This window comes from Halichoerus grypus, chromosome 4, assembly GCF_964656455.1.
Source record: "Halichoerus grypus chromosome 4, mHalGry1.hap1.1, whole genome shotgun sequence".
NCBI classification, from domain to species: Eukaryota; Metazoa; Chordata; class Mammalia; order Carnivora; family Phocidae; genus Halichoerus; species Halichoerus grypus.
Genome location: NC_135715.1, coordinates 93,365,544 through 93,390,861, shown reverse-complemented (window position 1 = coordinate 93,390,861; position 25,318 = coordinate 93,365,544). Strand labels below are relative to the sequence as shown.

The following is a 25,318-nucleotide window of genomic DNA, read 5'->3' as shown; positions in this document are numbered from 1 at the left end:
TGCTATGCTATGAACATTCATATACAAGAATTTCTGTAGGCATTCTTTCAATTCTCTATATACCCCGGAGGGTTATTGCTGAATTAGTCATGTAGTAACTCTATGTTTAACTTTTTGAGGAATTGCCAAACTGTCTTCCAAAACAGCTACAACATTTTCATTTCCCACCAGCAATGTATGTGGGTACCAGTTTCTCCACATCCTTTCCAATGCTCATTATTCTCCATCTTTAAAATTATAGCCATCCTAGAGAGTATGAAGCATGTCTCATTGTGGTTTTGATTTTCATTTACCTGAGGACTAATATTGAACGTCTTTTCTACTTTGGAGAAATGGCTATTCAGATCATTTATTTTTGTAGTAATAGCTTTATTGAGATAAAATTTAAATACTATGTGGTTCACCCATTTAAAGTATATAATTCAGTGGTTTTTGTTTTGACATATCCGAATTTTAAAAAATCCATATTTCCTTCATTTTAACTACCATTACATAAGTCAATCACAGTTTATTCATTCTTTTATTAATGGGCCAGTATTGTTCCAAATTAATGTTGTACATGTTCTTCCTTACCTTACACATGTTGTGAGGATTTTTTTAGGGTGTATACCTGGGAGTGAAATTGCTGGGTCATGACACACACTGGGCAAAATGGCTGCAGAAGCTTTTCATCTCCTTCTTCCTGTGTTTTGGGCAGTGTAAATTATATGTGACTAATCTTTTCTTGAAGCGTTGGGAGAATTCATTGTAAGACATATTTCACTCTCTTTTAATGCTCATATTTTCTTATGTTGAGTCCTTTCCTCTGAGCTGTTGCTTCTTTCTGAAGCACAAAGTTATTTTTTCTCTCTTTTACATTTTACTGCTTATTCTTGAAGTTGTGCATTTTCATTACTGTCTAAGAATAAGTTTTTTAAAAAACATTTGTTAGTATTCAAGGTAGCCTTTCAATCTGAAGAAATTTTTGAATGTCGAGTATCCATTAGTTAAAACATCATGATCATTTCTCTGTTTTTCATAACTATCCCTTCTTATTTTTCATCTCTTTGCCTCTTTTTGTTCATTGTTGTGGATGAAATAGTCCTAGCTTCCACCTCACTGATTATGTCTGACTTTTTCAATCTAGGATTTATTTCTCATTTTTTCTCATTCTCCTTGTAGGCTTCAGGATCTGCTCCTGTTTGCACACTTTTCAGCGATATTAGGAAGGACTGGGATTTCCTACTGGATGTGTTATCTTGGTGGATGATGATCTTTGGGCTCTAGATTTCCCCCCTTCCCTCCCTGGTGTTGAAGCCATCTGTGAGACTGCTCCTGTTCTTGTTATACTTACCGGGGATCAGACACCGTTGTGATTCCTGCTGCCAGGACTAGTAACAGATTCTCTGGCATCCTCTCACCTGGCTAGTCCTGTTGTAATATCTGGAGCACTCTAGGTGTTGCTTCTGCCTTCTGCAGCAGAGCTCTCCAGCCTGTGTCCTTAGATGGTGGCTTCTCCCTATGGTTTTCTGACTGTTCTCCCATATCTCAGGTATTGTGGTTAGTTTCTAGTCCACTGAGCTTTCCCATTCATGTATTTGACAACAGTTTTTAAAAATCATTCAATTGATCTATCTTGTTTGTGTATCTTTCTTTTTAAGATAAATCTTTTAGGAACTCTCAGTGAGATTTAGGAGGGATGGAAAATAGTCTACCATTTTGATCAATCTGTGAATGAGTCTGGTGTGGATATGGAAACTGTTACTTGGTGGGTGGAAAAGGGTCTCACAAAGGCATATGAATGCAACACTGACTGCTCTCGTGCTCCTCACAAATTGTCATTTCTTCTTCCTCTACATGAATTATTACTCTTCTTTCTGAAGTTCTTTCTTCTAACACATTCCCTATGCCTGTATAGGTGCTCCATGATGTGAATTTATCTTTTTCTTCCAGTGCTGTATTAAATGAGAATAATGTGCCCTTCCCTGAAGATTCTCTTGCTCTGATGCATACCACACCTGCAGCAAATGGTTCTGTTCTTAAGGTAACAACACTTGCTTTTGAAAGTTTCTCCAAAGACCATATTGAGTTCAGTCCTGTGGTATTATCACAGACATCGGGTGATTTCTGATTGATACCAGAACTTAAGCTGTGAGAAAAGCATTGAGCCTCAGTTCTCTAGAGAGAATCCTATTGTCAAATCTCTCACAAGAGTATCTCAGGACTTTTTCTTCAGTTTTTCTGTTATTTGTTGGTCTTTTTGTCTTAGGTGGTCTTTGTATTTTTGGTTTTTTGATGTTGGCTATACCACCCTAGTGTCTCAAACAGTAGATGGCACATAGTGGGCACTAAATACATATTGATTGCTTGAAACACCAGCACCCTATCATTGTGCTGCAGTAGAACCAGCTCGTCACAGCCCCTGATTTTCTGCCCCTTGTCACACCCTTACCAGTCCAGAGATCAGAGAAAGTCAGTCCATTGCCCATTACCCAGTTCATTACCCATTGAATGTTTCAGTTAGCAAGTTAAATGAAAAATTACCCTTGCAAATGAACGTTTACCATTTTGCTCTTTAACTACGTAAATGCATTCATTGTAGAAATTTGCTAAATATTTCATAAAAAGAAAAAGTTAGGAACCACCTGTATTCCCGCTATCCAAAGACAGTGTATAATTAAGATTAATTATAATTAAGTGTATAATTTTTCAGACTTTTGGATTTAAAAAAATCCAATCTAAAATATCTTCAATCAGGAGCTTCTTTTCTGCTAATTAAAATTCTAAACAGATATATTGACATGTTGATCATTGAAAATTAAGTGAAACCTGAGATTTTTTGGAACAGAGAAGGTCATTTAATTCAAAGATTTATTGCATATTATAATATGTACCAGACAGCATGCTAGTTTCAAAAATTCAAAAGTTAAGCATGGCTTCTTTTTTCAAACTGCTTACATTCCACTGGGAAAGAGAATTTTAATACATCGTGGTAGAGATATATACACACTGTTTGGGGGCACTCAGGCTACAGGTGGGAGGGGGTGGCATAAGAGGAGGGAGATGTGAGAAGTGAGAGAACAATTTTTTTTTTAAACAATTTTTTCCTACCTGTGATTAAAATTAACTTGAATGTTGAGACATAAATAGGAGATTGACCACAGCCTGAAGACAGATAGATAGAAATAGGATTGTATAAACGAAGGGCCTTCTTTTGTTATGTGTACTACACCCTAGATACTTATTTCTCTTATTTTCAGTTTGGAATTTTATCTTTTATTCTTTTTAAATTCTTCCTACCTACCTACCTTCTCTCTCTCTCTTTCTCTCTTTCTTTGTAGTACAGAGATCCATCTTCCATTAGGTGCTTCAAATACTAATTAAAAAGTATTGATTAACATTTATGGGGGAAGTTCATATTGTACTCTTTTTCAAACAGTGATGTACCGGTACATCTGGATAAAGAAGTCTTTGGAATTTAGGCATCTTCTTTACTTACTGTCTCCTGTGCTGCGCCTTTTATCTCTCTCTTCCAGTTTAAGAGCTAAGAGCCAGAACAGTCTTTTTTTTTTTTTTTTTTAAAGATTTTACTTATTTATTTGACAGAGAGAGAGAGAGAGAGAGAGAGCACAAGTAGGCAGAGCTGCAGGCATAGGGAGAAGGAAAGCAGGCTCTCTGCTGAACAGGGAGCCTGATGCGGGACTTGATCCCAGGACCCCGGGATCATGACCTGAGCCGAAGGCAGCTGCTTAACCGACTGAGCCACCCAGGCGCCCCGAGCCAGAACAGTCTTAACCCTACCCGAGTTTTGTCTCATCAGAAAGAGTAGCTCTATGAAAATTCACATAACACTTTATTTTTTTTAAAGATTTTATTTATTAATTTGAGAGAGAGAGGCACGAGTGGGGCAGAGGGACAGAAGGAGAGGAAGAAGCAGACGCTCCACTGAGCAGGGAGCCCGATGTGGGGCTTGATCCCAGGACCCTGAGATCATGACCGGAGCCGAAGGCAAACGCTTAACTGATTGAGCCACCCAGGTGCCCCCACATAACACTTTAGCTTTTTCAACTTCTGATTTTGGTCTAGGTTCCCCTACAAGCAAAGTAGGATCACTATAACCATGATTCCTGAGTATCCCTGTTTGTTTAAAGGTCAACACCAACAAAGGCTGAGTCAGAATTGTAAGTTGAGAGGATTTGGAAAAAATTTAGTTTGATGATTAATGAGTCATTTAACAGCTATATATATTTTATCTTTCATAGGATGCCACAGATGAATTAGATGCCTTGCTTTTATCTCTAACTGAGAATCTAATGGACCACACAGTCACACCTCAGGTAAATATGCTTTAAAACAGCAAGGTGGAAAGGAATTTCTGTTTTGAAAAATATTCCTGCTACATTCCAGTTTTTGCCTTTTTAACCATATAGTAAAACTGTTCATTTAATAAGAGGTCATATTTCAGTAACCACTTGGCCTTGCCTTTCTACTAAAATTTCACCACTTTAAATTTATGTGTCACTGTATAGTAACCATATGTTACTATAAGCCTATTTGTAATTCAACACCATATTAAATAACATGAGAGGGGATAAACATAAAGAGTTGAAACAATAAGGAGATAGAGGATAAGAGTGGTTGGCATTGAACACATGGATTGTTATTGCAGTATAGGAGATACTGTGTTGGGTACTGTGACCAAATTATAATACAGATAAGAAACAATTCTTTCTCTCCAGAGACTTACTGTATAGTTGAGGTGAAAGGTATACAAATAACTCATTCATTGTGTTATGAGTAAAATGACAAGAATTGCTGTGGGAACTAGATGTCATTCTGAAGGCTTGAAAGTACAGATGGTACTTTCTCTGGACCTGGATGTTTGCTTAGATCATTAGTTCTTAAACTTGGGTGTGTATCAGAATCACCTGGAGGGTGTTCATTAAAACACAGATTGCTGGGCTCTACCCTCAGAGTTTCTGATTTGGTGTGTGGGGGTTAGGGCCTGAGAAGTTGCATTTCTAGCATGTTCCAAGTAATGTAGATGTGGTCTGGGAACCACCCTTTGGTAACCACTAGCTTAGATCAGTAAACAGAGACTTTACTGAAGGATAAGAATTAATCACAAGTCTGGAAAAGTGAGCAAGCAGAAGACAAAAGGGATAGTGTCAGTATTAAGCCATGATAATCCTTTATAAAGATAAAGGAAGTAACTTTGAAGATGAATGGAAGATGGCCTAAAGCCCAGAGAAGGACTCCCTGGGGCCTAACTCAGAATCATATTCCATGTGCACTCTATCATTAAGTGGATACGGTGATGAAAATCAAATTGATTAAACAATATCACTGATATGTTTTCTCTTTCCTGAAAATTTAGAATGCTTCTTTTGTTTTAAATCAAAATTTAGAATATCATGCATTTTAGATTCTGCATATTGGCTGTCTGTTCTGTTACAGTTTTCTCTGTTATTAGAACTATAACACTCGTCTAATAACTTTAGCATTTTAATTGATTTTGATACAGAGTAAGGTCAGCTAAGCATCATCATTATGTAGCTGTTTTGTTATTTTTGCTTGTTAATTCTTTCAGAAGATTTTTAGAATAACTTTTTCTAGTCCCACCCCTCCAAAATCCTTTGGATTTTTATTTGTAAATGCATTAAATTCATAAGTTATTTTGGGAAAAGAATTGATATATTTATGATAATTTGTGTTCTTAGCTAAGAATACAATATTTTTCTCATTCAATACTTCCTGTATCTCTTCTTAAACTTTGTCATTATAGCCTCCCCAATATAAGTTCTGTACTATTTTTATTATTTTCAGATCCTTCCTGCTTTTTTGTGCTATTATTAATGAGATCTTTTTTTTCCCATTATATTTAAACTGGCTTTAAGAAGGCTATTGTATTCTGAAAAAAATTTGACAAAACTTTTCATCAGTTAAAACAGTAAAGTTAAAAAAAATTATAGATGTTTAAATAAAGTATGCTTTTTATTGAGGAAAGGGTTTTTATTATATTTTTATGTTCATCTCAGTTACAGTTACCATTCTGAAGAAGCATCGAAATTATGAAGTTCCATCTTCCCTGAGAGGAACAAAGGCAGAACCTAAAATTTATAGCAGAAATATGTATTACTAAGGCTAGGAAGAAAGTTCTAGAAAGCACTAAAATTCCTATCAGTTAAGGAATTGGTAAATATGTAAAATAAATTTGTGACAAGAAGGTATGTCTAAGAACAATAGGATAGTATCCATTTTTTTAAAAGTCAGATGCCCAAATTAATTATACCTCTCAGTCCATGGCAGACTGTCTTCTTAGGTCCATGCAAGGCTTCTCTTTTGTTTGTCTCATTTTATTTTCCTTTGTCCTCCATTCCCCACTTTCATTCCCCATTTTCCCTTAGGCACCCATTCTGTTGTATTTGCTGTATGTCCTTCCAGGCACCTTTCATATATTCATTTAGATAAACATCTGTGAAAAACAGTATGAAGTTTCCTCAAAAAATTAGAAATAGAATTACCATCTGATCCAGTAATTCCATTACTGGATATTTACCCAAAGAAAATGAAAACACTAGTTCAAAAAGACGTATGCATCCCCATGTTTATTGCAGCATTATTAATAATAGCCAGGATATGGAAGGAACCCAAATATCCATTGATAGATGAATAGATAAAGAAGATGTGGGCTCTGTGTGTGTGTGTGTGTGTGTGTGTGTGTGTTTGTAATGGAATATTACTTAGCCATAAAAAAGAATGAAATCTCCCCATTTGCAGTAACATGGATGGAGCTAGAGGGTATAATGTTAAGTGAAATAAGGCAGACAAAGAAAGACAAATATCATATGATTTCATCCATATGTGGAATTTAAGAAACAAAACAAACAAGGAAAAAAAAAAGAGACTAACAATAAGACAGACTTAAATACAGAGAACAAACTGGTGGTCACCAGAGGGGAGGTGTGTGGGGGGATGGATGAAATAGGTGAAGAGGGTAAAGAGTACACTTATCTTGATGAACACTAAGAAATGTCTAGAGTTGTTGAATCATTATATTGTACACCTGAAACTATTATAACTTTGAAAAAAATCTTCATATTTCTTTGAAGGTACTGTGGGAGAATTTGGGATAGATACCCACAAATAGGATTGCTGGGTTGCATGCTTATATACTAGGTATTGCTCGCTGCCTCCAGAATGGCTCCCATAGTTTATAAGTCCTACCAGCAGTTTTTCCTTAAGCTGAATGTTATCTGATTTTCTAATACATTCTGTCATTATGGGTTTGTCTCATTGTTTCAATTTGCATGGGTTAAATGGTGTATTTCCTCCATTATTTTAATGCTGCTTTAGGGTTCCTCTTTGATTGAGTCCCTATTTGTATCTTTTGCCCATTTTTCTGTCAGTTTTCTTGTCTTTTTCTTAATTTCAGGAATTCCTTGTATAGTCTAGATATTAATTCCATGTCAGTCTTAGATATTAAAAATATTTTCTCCTAATCTGTGTATTAACACATCTGAGGCATTTTTATCACCGTGTCATTTGTGATAAGTAGCAATGACATTGAGACAACCTATGTCTACCACTGTGGAGGTGGATGAGTAACCTTCTATTCTGATGTCACACATTCTTATTTTTTCTCATTGTAGTTTGGGGTTTAGGGTTTAAAAAAATCCTTCCTCCTCTGCCACCCCAACCCCTGAGTTCACAGAGGTATTCTTTTCTGTTTGTTTCTATTAGCTTTAATTTTATTTTACCTTTCACATTTAGATTTTAACCAATTTTTGAACAGTTTGAGGTTTTGGGGGAAGATGTCAGTTGTGCTTTCAATATGACCCAAATTTGTATTTATCCATACAAAGATAAAATTTTCCCCATGTTATCTACTAAATAACTCATCCTTTCCCAGTTGGTGTGTTACTAATCTATTTCTGTTGTGTTCCAGTGGGTGCTCTCTTTTTCTGCTCTACTACTATTGTGTTTATTACTCTGGCTTTATACTGATACTTAGTTTATTCTTACTTATAAATTTCAGCATCAGTATCAGATTTCCCCCCAAATTCTGCTGGCATTTTAATGGAGTTTATATTAAATTTATAGATTATTTTGGAGAAAACTGACATTTTTGTAATATCTTTTCATTTTCATGAATGTGATAGATATTTCTGTTTTCTCTCATCTTAGAGTCTCTAAATGTTCTCTGTAAGTCTTCTTTAGATTGTTAGGCTAGGGCGCCTGGGTGGCTCAGTTGGTTAAACGACTGCCTTCGGCTCAGGTCATGATCCTGGAGTCCTGGGATCGAGTCCCGCATCGGGCTCCCTGCTCGGCAGGGAGTCTGCTTCTCCCTCTGACCCTCCTCCCTCTCATGCTCTCTGTCTCTCATTCTCTCTCTCTCAAATAAATAAATAAAATCTTTAAAAAAAAAAAATAGATTGTTAGGCTAAATCCTAAATACTTTAAAGTTTTGTTGGTATTTAATTTTTTACTGTTGAACTCCTAAGTTGATTTTGTGTCTAGCATACTTGCTGAATTCTTTCATTAATCAATCTGCTGATTATCTTTAATATTCTGTCAGCTTCTAGGGTGTGTTTCATACCTGTCTACAATTATTGATTAATTCACTTCTCATCTATTGCTAAATCTGTCATTTTAGATAGGCTGTGAGGTGCATATATATTGGTAATTATACTTTCTCCAACTCCTTTGAGTACTTTAAAGTGTTCTTCCTTGCCCCTTTATTCTCTCTTACTTTCCCTTTTGACTGATATAAAATTGACACCCTAGCTTTCTTTTAAGTTTATATTGCCTAGTGTATAATTTCCTGTCCTTTTATTTTCAGCCTTTTTGTATCTGTTGGTCTTAGGTGGACCTTTTGTGAACAACAGTTTGCTAGATATTGTTTTTTTTTTTTTTTAAGATTTTATTTATTTATTTGACAGAGAGACAGAAGAGCACAAGCAGAGGGAATGGCAGAGGGAGAGGGAGCAGCAGGCTCTGCACTGAGCAGGGAGCCTGATGCGGGACTCAATCCCAGGACCCTGGGATCATGACCTGAGCCGAAGGCAGATGCTTAACCATCTGAGCCACCCAGGCGCCCGCTAGATCTTGTTTTTTAAATCTTATTTGAGGATCTCTATCCTCTGATTGAGTTAAATCCATTTATATTTACTGTAATTATGGTTATTATAGGACTTGTTTCTGCCAAACCATTTTTTATTTACCTTTACCATATATTCTTTCTCTCTCCCTTGTATTTCCTATGGTAAAAGTGCATTTTCTTAATATTGGTGGGAAAGCCATACTTTGTACTTTTATTCTTCTGGTGCTCACTTATTAATAAGACATGGACTTACATAAATTTTTTTTCTTATCAGAATCTAAGACCATGAGTCTAAGGACTATAGTTTCTATAAAATAGGAGTTCATTAGCTTCTAATTCTACACATAGAAGTAAGATCTAGAAAATTAAACATTAAAAAGAATGTAACAAAGCCCCTGTGAGTCAGGAGCAATGTGAGTGTTTCTATATGCATGAATGATAATTAGAGAATGACCTGTATATAAACAGATTTTTTTTTCTGTGTACTTTGTGCTATTCATTTGGATTAGTCACAATCCACTGTTCAGGATGCTACCAAGAAGGCTATGATTATTTGTAATGAACTGAAATGTCAGAAAATAAAATGTTAAACTGGATGCTGGGGTTGGAGGGTCGGGGAAGTCCTATTAATAAGGAACTGAAAGTAGTAGTAGCATTCTTGGAGTAGAACATTTTTAAATTAAAGAGATTCTCAAAATTAGGACAGTTTCTTAAGTCGTGAGTACGGCATCTGTGTTGTAGAAAAGGGTCTTGGATTCAAAGTGCATGTCACCTCAGGGGGAGCCATTAAGAACTGTCTCCCTCTACAATGCATTCTGTAGTAGTAGAAGGAAACATTATGAGAATGATTATGAAAATAAGTCTTCCCTAAAAGTAAACACATATATAAAATTTATTTTAGGTATCTTCAACATCCATGATCACACCACGGTGGATTGTACCAGTAAGTTAATGATATTTGATTTACCTTTTATTTTGATTACCCTTGAAGAGTGAGGCCTAAAGGATTACCAAACTCTTGTTTTTCCTTAAAAATGGGGTCATTCCCAAAGTTCTGTTAATAACTTAATGGCTTCAAACTAGTGATTTAGCTTTTCTGTTTGTAAAGGCTTAAAGCTGCCGACAAAAACAAAAATAAAAATCTGAGGTGGAGGATGGTAAAAAAACAAACCAAAACAGCCCATGACCATCAAAATCCTCTTACTTATTACCATAATCATTAGGGAAAGGTGGCTTGGAGCTGAACTGCTGATGCCCGGGCCTATGTTGTCACCTCTGCTCAGGTGTGGTATCTGTCTCCCTCAGCAGAGTGGCGTCCTTTCCAATGGACTGGTAGGAAGTGGACCATCCTTGGCAGGGAAGGAGGGACATGGTAACAGAGAAGTAATCTCGCTGATTTCTCCCCCAGCACCATTCTTGGTGGATGCTGTGACCAGGTGAGGAAATTATTTCTCCATTGCAGTTCTTAGGCATCTGTTAGGAGGAAAGAATAATAAAATTAATATATTTATAGCAGTAATGTCAATTGTTCTTTAACTGAACTTAATTGAAAATGGATAAATGTTTTCTCTGTTATTTAGAATAGTGTTTTTTCTGTTTTTTTGTCAGTAACAATTTTCGACAAAATTATAAAGTAGCCCTTATATATTTTTATGAAGTCTTCATAAATGTTAACATGTTAATAGGCTTATCTTAAAAAATTTATATTTATTTTATTTTATTTTATTTTTTTTAAAGATTTTATTTATTTATTTGAGAGAGAGAGAATGAGAGACAGACAGCACAAGAGGGAAGAGGGCAGAGGGAGAAGCAGACTCCCTGCCGAGCAGGGAGCCCGATGCGGGACTCGATCCCGGGACTCCAGGATCATGACCTGAGCCGAAGGCAGTCGCTTAACCAACTGAGCCACCCAGGCGCCCAAAAATTTATATTTATTTTAAAATTCATTTGTGTCTTTTCCTTTCATTCTTTTACTATTATGTTGTCCATCCGTAAGGTGAAGAGTCATAGATAAGAGTGAGGTAGGAGATTCCCAAGATGAGGCCTCTGAGTGAGCCCTCATACCTGTTACAAGTTCATTTCAACATATTGCTTGCCACAAACAGAAGCTGGACTCAAAAGACCTTTTGTTTGGCATGTAGTTCAACTCTTCATTGTTAGGACCAAAAGATGTACAATTGCCTTCATTCTCACCTCAGACTTTTTCCTGGTGGTCTGTTTCTCACATCCTCCTGGTGCTGAGAGAGTGTAGGTCAGTTGAAGTAGATGCTTTCCTAATTAAAGAAGAAATTTCCTCATTAACTGGAAGAATTATTAGAGCTGATTAACTTGAGAGAAATTGATAGTTTCATTTTAAAGTTGTTCTCTTATCCCCACAGTCTTCAAAGTAATATAATCACTCACTCAGCAAACACTTATTGAATGTCTGTTATGTACCAGGCATTGATTTTATCTGGTTTGGCAGCACTGAAGATAGCAGTGAACAAAACAGGCATGGGACTTGCCGTAGGGAACTCACATGTAGTTGTCAAATAGCACTGTATACAATTTTAATAGGTTATTTTTCTAACCATTTATATGCCTAGTAATTGCCACTGTAAAAATAGAGATTATGTGCAGAGAACCAGGTAATAATGCTTTGTAATTGAGTTTATACAATAAAATATGAGTCCTTAGGACTTCTAAATTAAAAATTACAGATGAAAGAAGAGATTGTCTACATTCCTTCCCAAAACAAAATAGTCATAGAGGAATTAAAGAGATCAAAAAGGACAGGTAGTGCACCTGAAACTAATATAATGTTATATGCCAGTCATACCTCAAAAAAAAAAAAAAAAAGATAAATGAATCAGTGGAACAGAGTAGGGTCTAGAAACAAACTCACACATACACAGTTACCTGATTTGTGAAAAAGGGATGGTGTACTGCTGTGGGGAAAGGATGGTCTTTTAGTAAATCAGCTGGACAAATTAAATATCTATGTGGGAAAAGATTAATCTTGACCCAACCTCAGACCATACACAAAAATCCATTCTTGATGGATTGCAGATCTAAATGTGAAACATCAAATAATAAAGCTTTTAGAAGAAAATATAAGCAAACATCCTGGAGATCAGGAAAATTTTTTAAACAGGTCACAAGAAGCTTTAATAATGGGGAAGAAATCAATAACTTGGATTATATCAAGAACTTCTGTTCATCAAAAGAAATAATTTCAAGATCTCAGAAAGGGAAGCCAGAGAGTGAGAGAAAATACTTGCACTTCCTCCCTCCTCCCCTTTGATCTCTATCTCTCTTTCTTTGACAAAGGAAAGAATCTTTATATATCTAGAATATAAAGAGCTCTTGTAAATCAATAAGAAAAAAACAGCTAAATAGAAAAATTGGCAAGACTTGAAAAGGCAGTTCAGAAGTGGATATCCAGATGGTCAATAAGCATACAAGACAGTGTGCAACTTGACTAGTCATTGAGGAATACAAATTCAAACCACCATGTAGTGACCACTATATACTACCAGAATCACTGAAGTGAAAAAGACACATAGTATCAAGTGTTGGTGAAGGTATGGGGCAACTGGAACTTTTCAAAGTGGAATAACCATGTTGGAAATAGGTTTGGCAATATCTACTAAAGCTGAACATACCCACTGACTTAGTGATTCTATTATATACATACTCAGTAGAAATACAAATAAATGTCTATCAGAGGACATGTACAAGAATGTTTACAGCAGCTGTATTCATAATAGCCCAAGCTTTGAAAACTTTCCAAAAGCCCATTAATAGTCAACTACATAAATAGCAATGCAAATGAATTGTGTAAACATAATTATGTATATTAGTTTGTTGTGTAACAAATTGCCACATATTTAACATCTTAAAACAATACACATTTATAATCTCATTTTCTGTGGGTCTGAAGTCTGGACACTGCTTTGCTGGGTCCTCTGCAACTACCGCAAGCCCATTAGTTAGTGAGTTTTGCCTGTATGTACAGTTTCCAAATGGCATACCAGTGCTTTACTTTTAAATACGAATAGGTGCTTTCCTCATAAATGTGAAGAGAGCCAAAGATTTCCAAATGTTTGAGGAAAAACTGAAACCGGTAAACTGAAAAAGAAACGGAGGAAAGAAGGGAACATGAGCATCAGAAACTTCACAAATGATAGTTCCATGAGAGAGGAGATGCTGCATCCATCCAACACTAATAGGAAATGAAAAAGAAAGGAAACAGAAAACACAGTGTTCTTAGAAATTATTAACCATGTTAAAAATAAAATCCAAAGAATGTGTGGAAGATAAGATTGAGGACATCTCCCAAAAAAGTAGAACAAAAAGATGAAAACTGGGACAGAAGAGAAAATTGGAGGATTGGTCCAGGCAGTCCTATATATGAATCATTGAAGATCCAGAAAGAAGAACAGAGCACATAAGAGAAAATTGTCGAAGGAATTGAGATTTCTTGGAAGTACTTCAGTTTTGTTTTTTGTTTTTTTTAAGATTTTATTTATTTGAGGGAGAGACAGAGCATGAGCTCTGGGGGAGAGGGAGAAGGCGAGGGAGAAGCAGACTCCCCGCTGAGCAGGGAGCCCGATGTGGGCCTGATCCCAGGACCCTGAGATCATGACCTGAGCCAAGGCAGACGCTAAAACGACTGAGCCACCCAGGCGCCCAGAAGTACTTGAGTTTTTAGATTAAATGGGCCTGTGTACCCAGCAGAGAGAATGAAAATAGACAACACCAAGGACCATCATGAAATTTCAGAATATCGGAATTAAGAGAGGATATATAAGTCCAGAGAGGGAGGTAAAAAAGAGTACATGAAAGGATTGGTAATCAGAACGACAGCATACTTTTCTGAAAGCAAGAAGATAATGGAGCAATGCCTTCAGAATTCTGGAGGAAAATTATTTTTCACCTAGATGTTTATATCCAGACCATCAATGAAGTGTGAGATTAGAATGAGTAGACCTGGAGTTTCTCTAAAATATATACTCATGCGGTCTTACTCAGGCATTTACTCACTGGAGGATGTGTTCCATCAAAACAAGGTGATTATCCAAGAAGGAGGAAGACAAGGGACCCAGGAAACAGGTGCAGGAACTGACCAGGAGGAAGGTGGAGGAAAGTTCTGAGGCAGCAGCTGCCCCACTGGTCTAGGAACAATTCTGTACAGATTTGAAGAGGGGATATAGAGTTCCAGGAAGAATATTGCCAAGAAAAAACACAAACACGTGGCTTACCCCAGTTTTTGAAAAATTACATGACATGTTTGAATGTACTGTGGAGAGATCCATGGTTCTAGGCTGCAAGCTTAAGGACAAATTAGAAATAAGTACAGAAAACAGAGCAAAGAGTGAAAAAAATGAAGCAGTTCTTCAATTCAGGAAGAACAAATTATATAAGAAAAAAATGTATGCTTATATCAGTTGTGAAAATATTTACATAATTACAACAAACACTGAATATTAACATGATGAAAGTTGTTCGTTTAACTGTATTGAAAAGGTAGGAAGGAAGGATTGGGGAGCTGGTGAGTGGGTTCTGAGAATGGTAAGCCTTCATAATCCATGGCAGGAAGTCATTGTAGAAACAGGCCACTTGGACTTTTGCTGGTTGTACATCACAATCACCTGGAGGGCTTATTAAAACACAGCTTGGGGGTGCCTGGTGGTGCAGTTGGTTGAGTATCTGACTCTTGGTTTCAGCTCAGGTTGTGATCTCAGGATTATGAGATCGAGCCCGGCATCAGGCTCCACACTCATCACTCAATGGCTGAGTCTGCTTGAGATTCACTCTCCTTCTCCCTCTGCCCCTCCCACTCATGCACATGCGCTCGCTCTCTCTCTCTCTCTCTCAAATAAATAAATAAATAAAATTTTAAAGCAAGTAATCACAGCTTACTGGGCCCCATCCTCAGAGCCTCCTATTCAGTATGCCTGGGGTAGTGCCTAAGAATTTGCATTTATAACAAATCCAAGGGACTATACTAGGAGAAACAGAGATACAGAAAAACGAAGGAAAATGCCAGGAAAAAAAGAAAACTGTTGAAAGTGTTTGTCTCTATGTAGTAGAAATGGAGGGGGCTGGTACACATGACTGCTTTTTCAACTATCAAGCTTGTTAGTAGTTTCGACATGTTAAACTATGTCCTTTGTACTATGTATTTTGATGTTAAGTTTTAATGAAACCGAGATAGATGACATTACATCCTTGCCTCTGAGTTCATGCTCTTCAACTATGGCAGAGACTCTTGGGTGCTCATGCAAAGCCCATATCCTTTTATTTTTCACATAACTCTGACAAAGCAGATTAACTGGTGTGGGAACTCAGCCACAGCCATCTGGGACTATCTGTATAAAGCACAGAACAGTGTACCCACTTACCTTGGTATTTCTTGAGCAGGTTTGCTATCATGCTCACCACAGTATTATTCTTGCCATTCATAATAATAACCCTGATTCATTAAGAAATGATTAAGTGTTTGGTATGTTTTATTCAAGGCAGTAGGGGAAATTGATATCTCTAGATTTCATTTCAAGATGAAATAAGCATCATTTATCTAGAAAATTCCCTTCTGTAAATATCTCATTACTAAATTAGGTGTTGCAACACAGTCATTTAGATCTGTAATTTACTCTCAACCTGCTCCATGTAACACTGGTGAAGAAATGCAGGTTGCTCCCAGCCCAGTGGTTTCACTGAATAATAACCCCTTCTTTCTTCCTTTCAGCTCTGTTCCAACGTTGGCGGAAGAAACCGTCTTGAAGCAGAAGTGTTTACTGACAACTGAGCTCTGAGGGATTGGCTCCTTCTCACCTATAACTGGAATATCCAGCACTCTGCAGCTGTCCGTCCTGGAATCCATTTCCACTGGAATGTTCAGATTCAGGAGCTTGTCCTTACTTGTGAGTAAAATGCTCACCCAGATTTGACTTCAACTCAATGAAAAACATTTTCCGTCCAACTGGAAATTTTTAATTACACTACATATTTGCCCAAATGAAGGTATCTGGTCTTACTTTCTATAATCGTATTAAAGTTGTATATTCCTGAAACAAGGGAATTCTTTTCCCTGTTGTTTCCTTCAAACTCTTGGCTCCATCTAGTGGTTATAATTGTTCATAACCCCTCCATAACCAGGCTGTCTGATAGTCAGTTATGGCCTTTTGAATGTTATTTCTCTCTCTAGTATCAGGGTGTGTCCCTGATCTGAGCACCTGTTAGAGAAGTTGCCCTTATCCATGCAGTACCTGGAAATCAGGAATTTAGGAAATTAATGAGGACATCATGTAGGTAGTTTGAGGCCTAATTGTTTATAATTATTAAAGAGAAGTTTAGAATACAGAAGGTTTTCAAGTGTCTCCCATACTTTTGACTTCTTACTGGACTGGCTATCTTAATACTTCTAAGTTTACGTCAAGGTAAGCTAAACCTTGAGAAGAATACAGAGAAATCAATTGTGCATATTTTGTGTCCTGTTTTTTTCAGCCCTGCTTCCCCACAGGAAGCCCTCACATGCACCACACACATACTCTCTAACTTTTCAGCCTGGACAGAGACAACAGTCACTTCTCCACACTGGCACCGATTTGGATATAGGCTCCATCTCCTTTTAATGTGAGCTGAATAAATTTAGAACTTGTAAACTAAAGAAAACAAAACAAAAACAAAAATACCAGGACAGAAATAAGGAATCGCGGGTTGAAGGGGATTTGTTTCTTGAACACCTGTGTCTGAAACTGTACTTAGCATACTGTAAGAACTCGTATCTCACCTTACATTAGGAATTTTTTGTTAATTTTAAAAAGTCTCTAGAAGTTCCTAATCACTTCTGGTATAAAAAAAATTTCTGGATGTTAAAGTAGCACATGTGCATATAGAAAATGAAGAAGAGTGTAAAAATAACCTCTTGCAATCCTGACTTCCAGAAAAACACTCTTATTTTAGCTTTAAAAATTCAGAATGCAGGAGGTAAACTGCAGTTGCTGCTGGAAATGAGGATGAGGTAGAAACCATGTTGGTATCATTGTTGTTAATCCCTGTGATCAAGGATTGATGTCAAACTATACCTCCTGGAATTTGATGTTTAGTTTTCTGCCCTGTATTATGTATATAACTGAGTGTGAATTTATGTTGCTCAGCACAAGAGAACATCCAGTTTTGTGATCTTTAAAACTCCATGGTTTGGACTATCCTGGGTTCCCTGTAGCATAGTCATGGGCTAGGCAAACACACACTAGTGTCTGATTGGAAAGCTCAGGAATTTTAATCTTGTGCTGTTTCCCAGGGAGCTGTAGAGTTTGGAAACCACTTTTGCACAGAACAACTTTGCTGAAGGAAAGAAAGTTGGCACTTCTTGCTGGCTGCTTCCCCTTAGCCATTATGCTGAGCTTGTGAATTTCATTGGTGGAGCTCTTGCCAATTCTTAATTGTAAAACAAATTTTCTCGCAGCTGTAAGTGACGCCTAGAACCAAGGGCTTGACCAGGGGCCTGACCCGAAGCACCCTGGACTGGACATCAAATTTCCAGTGTGTGACAATGCTAGATGTACTGAAAGGTCAAAGTTGTGCATCTAACCACAGAGCAGCTAAGGTATTACTAGATTGGAAGGCCTAAATTTCCCATCCAGTTTAGGAGGTAGCACCATCCTTATTTTAAACTTTTTGCAGTTTAGGAATACGTTGCTGAAAATATTCTATAACCTCTGTGTCTTCAGTATATATTCTTGCCAGTTAGCATATCGAAAAGGACTTTCTTAAAATTTACTTAAATCTCAGGCTTAAAGGAGGAAATTTTGTCTTTTGTCCTGACACAAAGTGGTAAACATGGAAATTAATACTTTAATGATGAATTAGCCCTGGCAGTTTAGATACCTGTCAAGTATAACTTCCCTGTCATGACTGCTGCTGGTGCCTTCCCCAGAGTTGCTGTAACACTGATCTTGTTCTTGCTCATCTGAGAGTGGAGGGGAGAGAATGGCAGGGCTCAGGATATCTGTGAATGTGTCCGAGAGGGAAAGGAAGTCTGCCTCCATGATGAGAGAGAAGCCGGTATATGTGAGTCAGTAAAGAATGTGAGCAGAGTGAGATTTGAGATAATACTGGATAAGAAGGCAGGTCGGTTACATTGAAGTGGGAGGAGGGACAGCTCTGATGGCATGACCCGCTGTTGACCTTCAGGGCATAGTCCTCCCCTACAAAGATTAAAACCCACCTGCACATCCGAGAATCATCTGATTAACTAAAGCTCTGATCCTCAGATGAGATGAAATAGCCGTACTGGCTGTTCAAAATGACAGCTAGTTGGGCAGGAAGTTTCTCTCTAGAATGAGGTTCCCATGCACCTTAGTAAATGTAGCTAAAAAGAAATATTGGCAGCATTTAATTAAGTCAGAAGTAATGAGAACATGTTTGAAAAGAGAGCAAGAACAATAGTTTATTTGAGGGCTCCAGCTAGAAAGCTGTTAGCATTCTTCCGTTTGAAGGTAGTTTGGAGGTGATTTATAGCTGAGATAACCGACCCAGATTGGCAACAAATAACAGGAGGCTTTTAGCCACAGGCTCAGCTACTCTGTGGTTACTTTCTTCCCAGATTTTCCAGTACCGGATTTGACTGTGGTAACTCATTAGGATCAGCGATGATGGAACTTGTGACTGGGAGCAGATTTGAGGCTGGTGCTGAGAGAGTGGCAGGGCTTCTTTTGTTGTCTTGCCAGGCCTCGTGGGTCTGTGGGGCTTGCAAGGACTGGGTTGTTGCTGCTGCCCCTGTCTCATGGCTTACTGTGCGCTCCGCCCCAGGAACACTTAGTACAACCATGCAGTAGGCGTCTGCTGCAGGCCTTGGGGGGCGGGGGGCAGAAAGGAGAGGAACCTCAAATCAGGCCCTCTGACAGCCCGGGTACGGGAAGGGAGAGTTGGCATGGTGGTTTAAATAAGAGTGCTAGGTTTCAGCTTTCTGCCCTCAACTCTTCTTCTGAACTTGTAAAATGATAAACGAGATCCTATTCCTTACTATTGTCGGTAGTCTCACCTTTGTATACACTGGAATGGCTCATTGTTCTTTCATGCCTGCCCTTCAAGAAGCACTGCTGAACAAAGGAATGACTAGGTTCCTTTGGTCTTGATAAATTTAGACATACCCTTAACAGCTTTCCTAAAATGTTTATATTGTTTTAAGAAAAATTCTGTTTAAAAATATCTCTTACAGCCTACTGACTGTTTGTCTTCACCTTTATCTGCTTTCGCACAATCACAGATGCTCTGTGGACAGTTAAGGATGAAAGCCCTGGGTTGTTCCTTGCATCTTGACTGCTTGTTCTTACGCTAAAACCCCCATCTTCTGTTGCCTAATAAGCCCCAGAATGAAAGCTCAGGTGTCACTTCAGAGACTTTGTTAGAGCAGAATTATTTGGCAGTCACTTACATAAAGAAAAATCTTCCATCTTTTTCTATAAGTAAGGGTCTTGCGAAGCAAAGTTCTTGTCTTCTCATTGAGAGCAGGGATGAGCGAAGTCTTCTGTGAAGAGCAGAGAGCGTTGATACTTCAGCACTCAGCTGGGCTGCCCAAGCACCAGCGCGGCACACACGATAGCCCGCACCGGCGGGCTCTGCTGCCCCCGGGCTGCACTTACAGGAGCAGGGGCCGACTCCAGTCCCACGCTGCTGCCGTGCCTGCCTGGCGCCCGGGGGTCAGGCCGGGGTTCACACAGGTTCTGCAGCAGCAGCTGCACGTGGAGGCACCCTCATGTGCACACGGGCAGGGTGCAGTCATGGGTCTCCCAGCTCTGAGAGTCTTTGTGAGGCCTCACCAGTTTCTAACCAGTCTTGCCTTCAGCCTTTCAGTTACTTAGAAGCCTGGAATCTTCTGCAGACTGAAGAACGTACATTTCTATATTATTTGTCCTTTTTTCCGCTCAAAAAGGTAAACACTGTGTTTTTTTCAATGATCAGAGGAAAGTTGGAAGCTTTTCCTATCTCTCAGCCTTCAGGATGAGGAAGTGTGTTTGGGGCATAGAAGTTGGTCCTGAGCCGAACGCCGCTGCGCTAGCTGTAGCGATTTCCAGTTCTTGGATAGGGCACGTGAGGCTCTTATCATATTGCCTGAGACAACAATTCAGTCACTTCCGAGGATTTCTCTTTATCAGGGAGGTGTTTCAGCACAGACCCCTGGCTCTTTATTTTCATAAGTAAATTTTCTTTTCTGGATATGATAGACAGTTAAAAGGACCTCACTAACTATTTTGTGTTTACTTTTTATATGTGTAAAGCTTTGCAGTAGCTTTTAAAGTGTAATTTATTTTTATATCGAGTGCACTATTCTTCACTGTGTTCCGCAGTTTTATATGACTTGTATTAGAAGCACTGCACTGCACTGAGTTGTTTGTATACTGACCTGAGAACCGTAGATGTGACCACAAATAAAGCTTTTGTGAAACATTTCTGTTCTTATGAGCTGTTTTCAGTTTCTTGCAAGTGGAATACCTGCATGCTGCCTGTTTTCTGTGCTCAACACCATTGTTAGATCAGAGCTGCTGTTAATAGGAACACGAGGGACCACATGGAAGCCGTGAACAGAAGCAGCACCAGTTTTCAGTGACCATTTTAATATGTGTGGTACAAATTTGGGAGTAGAGGCATTTTCAAAGTTTAAAAACCTCATTGGTCATTCCCAGCATATCCTGGCAGGCACAGTGGTTGTTCCCAGGAGCAGCATGGTACAGTAGAAACACAGCTCTACTACTCAGTACCAGGAGACCTTGAATAAATTGCTTAATGAACCCGCGCCTCGGGTCCTTTGTCTGGGACGGGATGGTACATTGTACACGGTGCAGCATCCGGGAGACAGTAGTAGATGTCCTCCATCATACCATCCCAATGAAGAACATGCTGCTGGGCAGAGGTCAGTGAGGCTCCTGAGAACAGTTTCTTTTCTGCTCCCCTCCTCCCCCTTCCACCCAGAAAACAGATAGCAATGGGCCCTGAAAACCAAAGAGCTTTTCTTAGGCTCTAATGCATGTGCAGGGTGAGGCAGGCACCTGGGCTCTGTCACCTATGCTGGAAGTTCTCCTCAAAGACATTGGGCATTAAGCAACCAGAGCACTCTAACTGAAGCACAGTGACTCATTGGAAAGATATGGGGAGCTCTCTGAACTGAGAGGATGGGTGGAAGTGTGGACTCCTTCTCTGGCACCAGCAGGAATGGTCTGGCTGCTCCCTGCTGCTCACCCTTACTGGCATTTTGAGTTGGAGAGGGCAGGACACCGAAGAAGGCTGTGGATCCCCGAAGGGAGGGGAATGGTTAATGGGCTACCAAGACAGTCACAGATTTGGGAGAAGACACTATGTATCACAGTTGTTAAAATCTGAAGAAAAAGAAAATTCAGACCCAGAAAATTCAGGGAAGTTGACTATAGCTGGGTAATTGCTCTTTAAGCGTTGGAGATAGGGCTTGCACTTTTTTTTTTTAATTGTTATGTTATTCACCATACATTACATCACTAGTTTTGATGTAGTGTTCCATGATTCATTGTTTGTGTATAACACCCAGTGCTCCATGCAGAGCGTGCCCTCCTTAATTTAATACCCATCACCAGCCTAACGCATCCTCCCACCCCCCTCCCCTCTAGAACCCTCAGTTTGTTTCTCAGAGTCCATCGTCTCTCATGGTTCGTCTCCCCCTCCAATTCCCCCCTTCATTCTTCCCCTCCTGCTGTCTTCTTCTTTTTTTTTTTTTTTTAACATATATTGTATTATTTGCTTCAGAGGTACAGATCTGTGATTCAACAGTCTCGCACAATTCACAGCGCTCACCATAGCACATACCCTCCCCAATGTCTATCACCCAGCCGCCCCATGCCTTCCACCCCAGGGCTTGCACTTTTTTAAAAAAAAATGTATGTTGGGGTGCCTGGGTGGCTCAGATGGTGAAGCATCTGCCTTCGGCTCAGGTCATGATCTCGGGGTCCTGGGATCGATCCCCACGTCGGGCTCCCTGCTCAGCGGGGAGCCTGCTTCTCCCTCTCCCACTTCCCCTGCTTGTGCTCTCTCTGTCTCTCTCAAATGAATAAATAAAATCTTGAAAAAAATGTATGTTAATACTCCACAACCATCTATTTTGATGTGATTTCTGTTTTTAAAATATTAAATATTAAAAAAATGAATCCAGCATGCCACCCAGAAAGGGCTTTTGTGGTCAGCACCAAGAAAAGGCAGGAGGGTCAAAAAGGGAGCTCAGGTCAGTAAGGCCCAAGAAAATTAGCTCAGTGTTGGTTTGGGGGCGGTGTGGTGGGCTTAGGCTGATTTGTCCCACAGTCAACCCCACTGTGCTTAGCTTCCAAGGTTCCATCCTGGAGGAGAGACCCAGAGGGGTGCAGAGCAGCCTTACCACAGCAGGGTTGCCCATGCCCGCGTGGGCCCTGGTGGCCCACTCCCTAGCCCTCTGTAGTGCACCCTCACTCCTCCAAGTGCATCAGGCAAAGGTCAGAGCTAGTTCACACTCTCAAGCTAGGAAATTAGGATGTTGGGGTGGGAACTAGAATTTCAAGATGACCTGGTCCCAGCTCCTCAGTGCCTAGATCAGAAGAGAGGTCCAGAAAGGAAAAGGAACTGGCCCTAGGTTGTGGGGCTAGGGGTAGGAATTTGCCGCTCTCCTCTCACTTAACTTCGCTCAGCACTGCTAGTCTTGGCTCCCTCGGTCACAGTTGCCACAGAGCACAATCTCAGTTTTTCTGTGGCACCCCCAAGGCCCTTCCTCCCTGGGTCCAGAATTCCCATGCGAGAAGCTTACCCATTTCAAACCTCTGTGGCTCTAAGCAAAGCCTCCTCAGAAAGAAACCACAGCACGGAGCTCTGGTCAGCCCTTAGCAACCACCATTCTACTCTCTGTTCCTGAGTTTGCCTTTTTTAGATTCTACATATTAAGTGATATAATTCCGTATGTGTCTTTCCCTGACTATGTCACTTAGCATAATGCCCTCAAGTTCCATCCATGTTGTCACAAATGGCAGGATTTCCTTCTCTCTCATGGCTGAATACTATTCCACTGTATGTATGACACATTTTCTTTAGCCATTCAACCACTGGTGAACATGTAGGTTGTTTTCATTTCTTGGCTATTGTGAATAATGCCACTGGCTCTTAATCAGTTTAGGTTAGGGACTCTCTCACACGTCTGGACATGTGGGTAGTTTGGCATACAATTCCACGTGCTCATGGATCCCTTAGGGGTCCTCAGGTTGAGAGCTGGGTTAATGATGGGAATATCTGGCCAGGGGAGGTATTAGGGGTGGAGAGGGGTGGAGAGAAGGAGTGGTTCTCCTGGGCAACTGCCGGCTCCCCTCACCACTGTCTGCAGCACTGGCCAGCAGTACAAGCTCAACAGATGCTTGCTTAACCAAGGCCTGAAGGCATACAGTTCTCAACCTAGAATAGTCACGAGCACAGTACTGTAGGCCAACTGTTGAATTATAAATATAAGTACAAAAATATACCCTGCTGGAGCCCTGTCCATCAGCCTTTCTGCCTTGTGCTTGTACATGGGGGTGAGACTAGTGCCTGCCTCATGGTGTGGTGAAGGTGGTGAAGGTTCGAGGAGTTAATACCGGAATCCATCTGCGTGCTGATGCCCCGCAAGTCCCTGTCTCCAACCCAGATCTCTGCCTGCACCCCCTCCTGGCTCCGTATGGCTATTACACAAGCCCCTCCGGCTCAGCATATGGTAAGCCAGACTTGAAGTGTTCTGCCGAAGCCCCCACCCCGACGCATGCCCTAACGGCAGCTGCTGCGTGATCCTGGTCACGGTGAGTTATTTCCTTGCCCTTGGTTCATCTCTCTCCCCTCCCATGTCCGACCAGGCCTTAAGTCCTGCTGGGTCTGTCTCTGAAGTGCCTCCTCATTTTTGCGGCTACACCCCTTGACCAAGTTAGCATCTGGCTTGAGCTCAGGCAATCGCTGTTGTTGGGTGACTCTATCTTCCAACTGTAGCCAGAAATGAAGTCCTGCTCCTCTGCATTGAAACCACAATGGCTAAATAAAATCTTTTTTTTTTTTTTTTTTTTTTTTAAAGCGCCTGGTGGCTCAGTCAGTTAAGCATCTGCTTTCAGCTTAGGTCATGATCCCAGGGTCCTGAGATCAAGTCCTCCTTCTCCCTCTGCCTCTGCCTCTTTCTCTCTCTCTCATGAATAAATAAATAAAATCTTAAAAAAAAAAAAAAGTAAAGAAACCGCAATGGCTTCCCATGCCCAGAACACAAAATCCAAACTCTTTCGATGGCCTCCATGGCATGGTCTTCGGCTGTGCTGCTTCCACTCTTTTGGGTGACCCGCACTTACTCTCCCAACTGGGCCTGCCTCCTTCTGCTGGGAGCTTGGTGGCCCCAGGCTCTGTGCCTTGAGGCTTCTTGTTTAGGGTTCAGGTTGCATACTACATCCTGATGTCCCCCTGTGCACTCCAATATCAGCCCCTCTCCATGTCACCACCTTTGTGAGTTACCTATTAATTGCCTTCCTGATAATATAAGCCCGTCCCTTGCTGAAATTGGGGGCACCTAGCTTGCCTCCTGGTGTACAGTTTGTGCTCAGATATTTGTTGAATGAAGGGACCTGGGGAGATGGCCGAGACTGACCCCAAGACCATGCAGGATTTCACCTCAGCGGTGCAGACACTCCTGCAAGAGATGCAAGATAAATTTTAGACCATGTCCGGCCAGATCATTGGAAGAATCAAGGACATGAGTAGTCCCATTGACCACCCAGAGAAAAACACTGCAGACCTCACGACACAGGCTGGAGTGGAAGAACTGGAAGGTAAATACAAGATGCCTGCCACACCAGAGTTGAAGGTTGCTAATGTATACTGAAATCTGGAACACTGTTTTTACAAGCCAAGAGAAGACCAAACGGCTTTTTGAAGCAACTACTACGTGTAGACAGGTTTTCTATTACAAAGCATGCATTCTTCTTAACGCATATTATATAGTTTATAGACTGATTCCCCCGCCTCCGCCCCCAGTTTCTTGAACATGGTCACTTAACATCTTAGACCTTGGTCAGTTGTGCTGTTAAATATTAAACACTGAAACTTTGGTGGTTCCTGCATAAAAGTGTCAAATTTTTTAGTGTAAGAAAATATTGGTTGAATGATAAGCATCCACTGTGTTCCACAGACCCCGTCGGATCCTTAATTTAGGTTTTCCCGTATACTCCTTACCACAACTTCTGTGGTCTTACAAAGAAC

General features: G+C 40.0%; 1 protein-coding gene and 1 pseudogene across 8 annotated transcripts in view; both read left to right on the top strand.

Moving 5' to 3' along the window:
- Positions 1-20,521, top strand: part of EPB41L5 (erythrocyte membrane protein band 4.1 like 5) — a 139,098-nt gene extending 118,577 nt beyond the window's left edge. For 4 of the 8 annotated variants that reach the window (XM_078070666.1, XM_036079628.2, XM_036079630.2 and 1 more), the window contains 5 exons: positions 1,933-2,023; positions 4,242-4,316; positions 9,984-10,025; positions 10,388-10,518; positions 15,816-20,521. In XM_078070666.1, the coding sequence (XP_077926792.1) occupies positions 1,933-2,023; positions 4,242-4,316; positions 9,984-10,025; positions 10,388-10,518; positions 15,816-15,882 (406 nt within the window). In that variant the 3' untranslated portion in view covers positions 15,883-20,521. Of the gene's footprint in view, positions 1-1,932; positions 2,024-4,241; positions 4,317-9,983; positions 10,026-10,387; positions 10,519-15,815 lie in introns of those variants that run through there. The other 4 variants (XM_036079631.2, XM_078070668.1, XM_078070667.1 and 1 more) reach the window with 4 other exon arrangements.
- Positions 20,522-24,692: 4,171 nt separating this feature from the next.
- LOC118527684 (heat shock factor-binding protein 1 pseudogene) lies at positions 24,693-24,941 on the top strand (annotated as a pseudogene).
- The last annotated feature ends 377 nt before the right edge of the window (positions 24,942-25,318 follow it).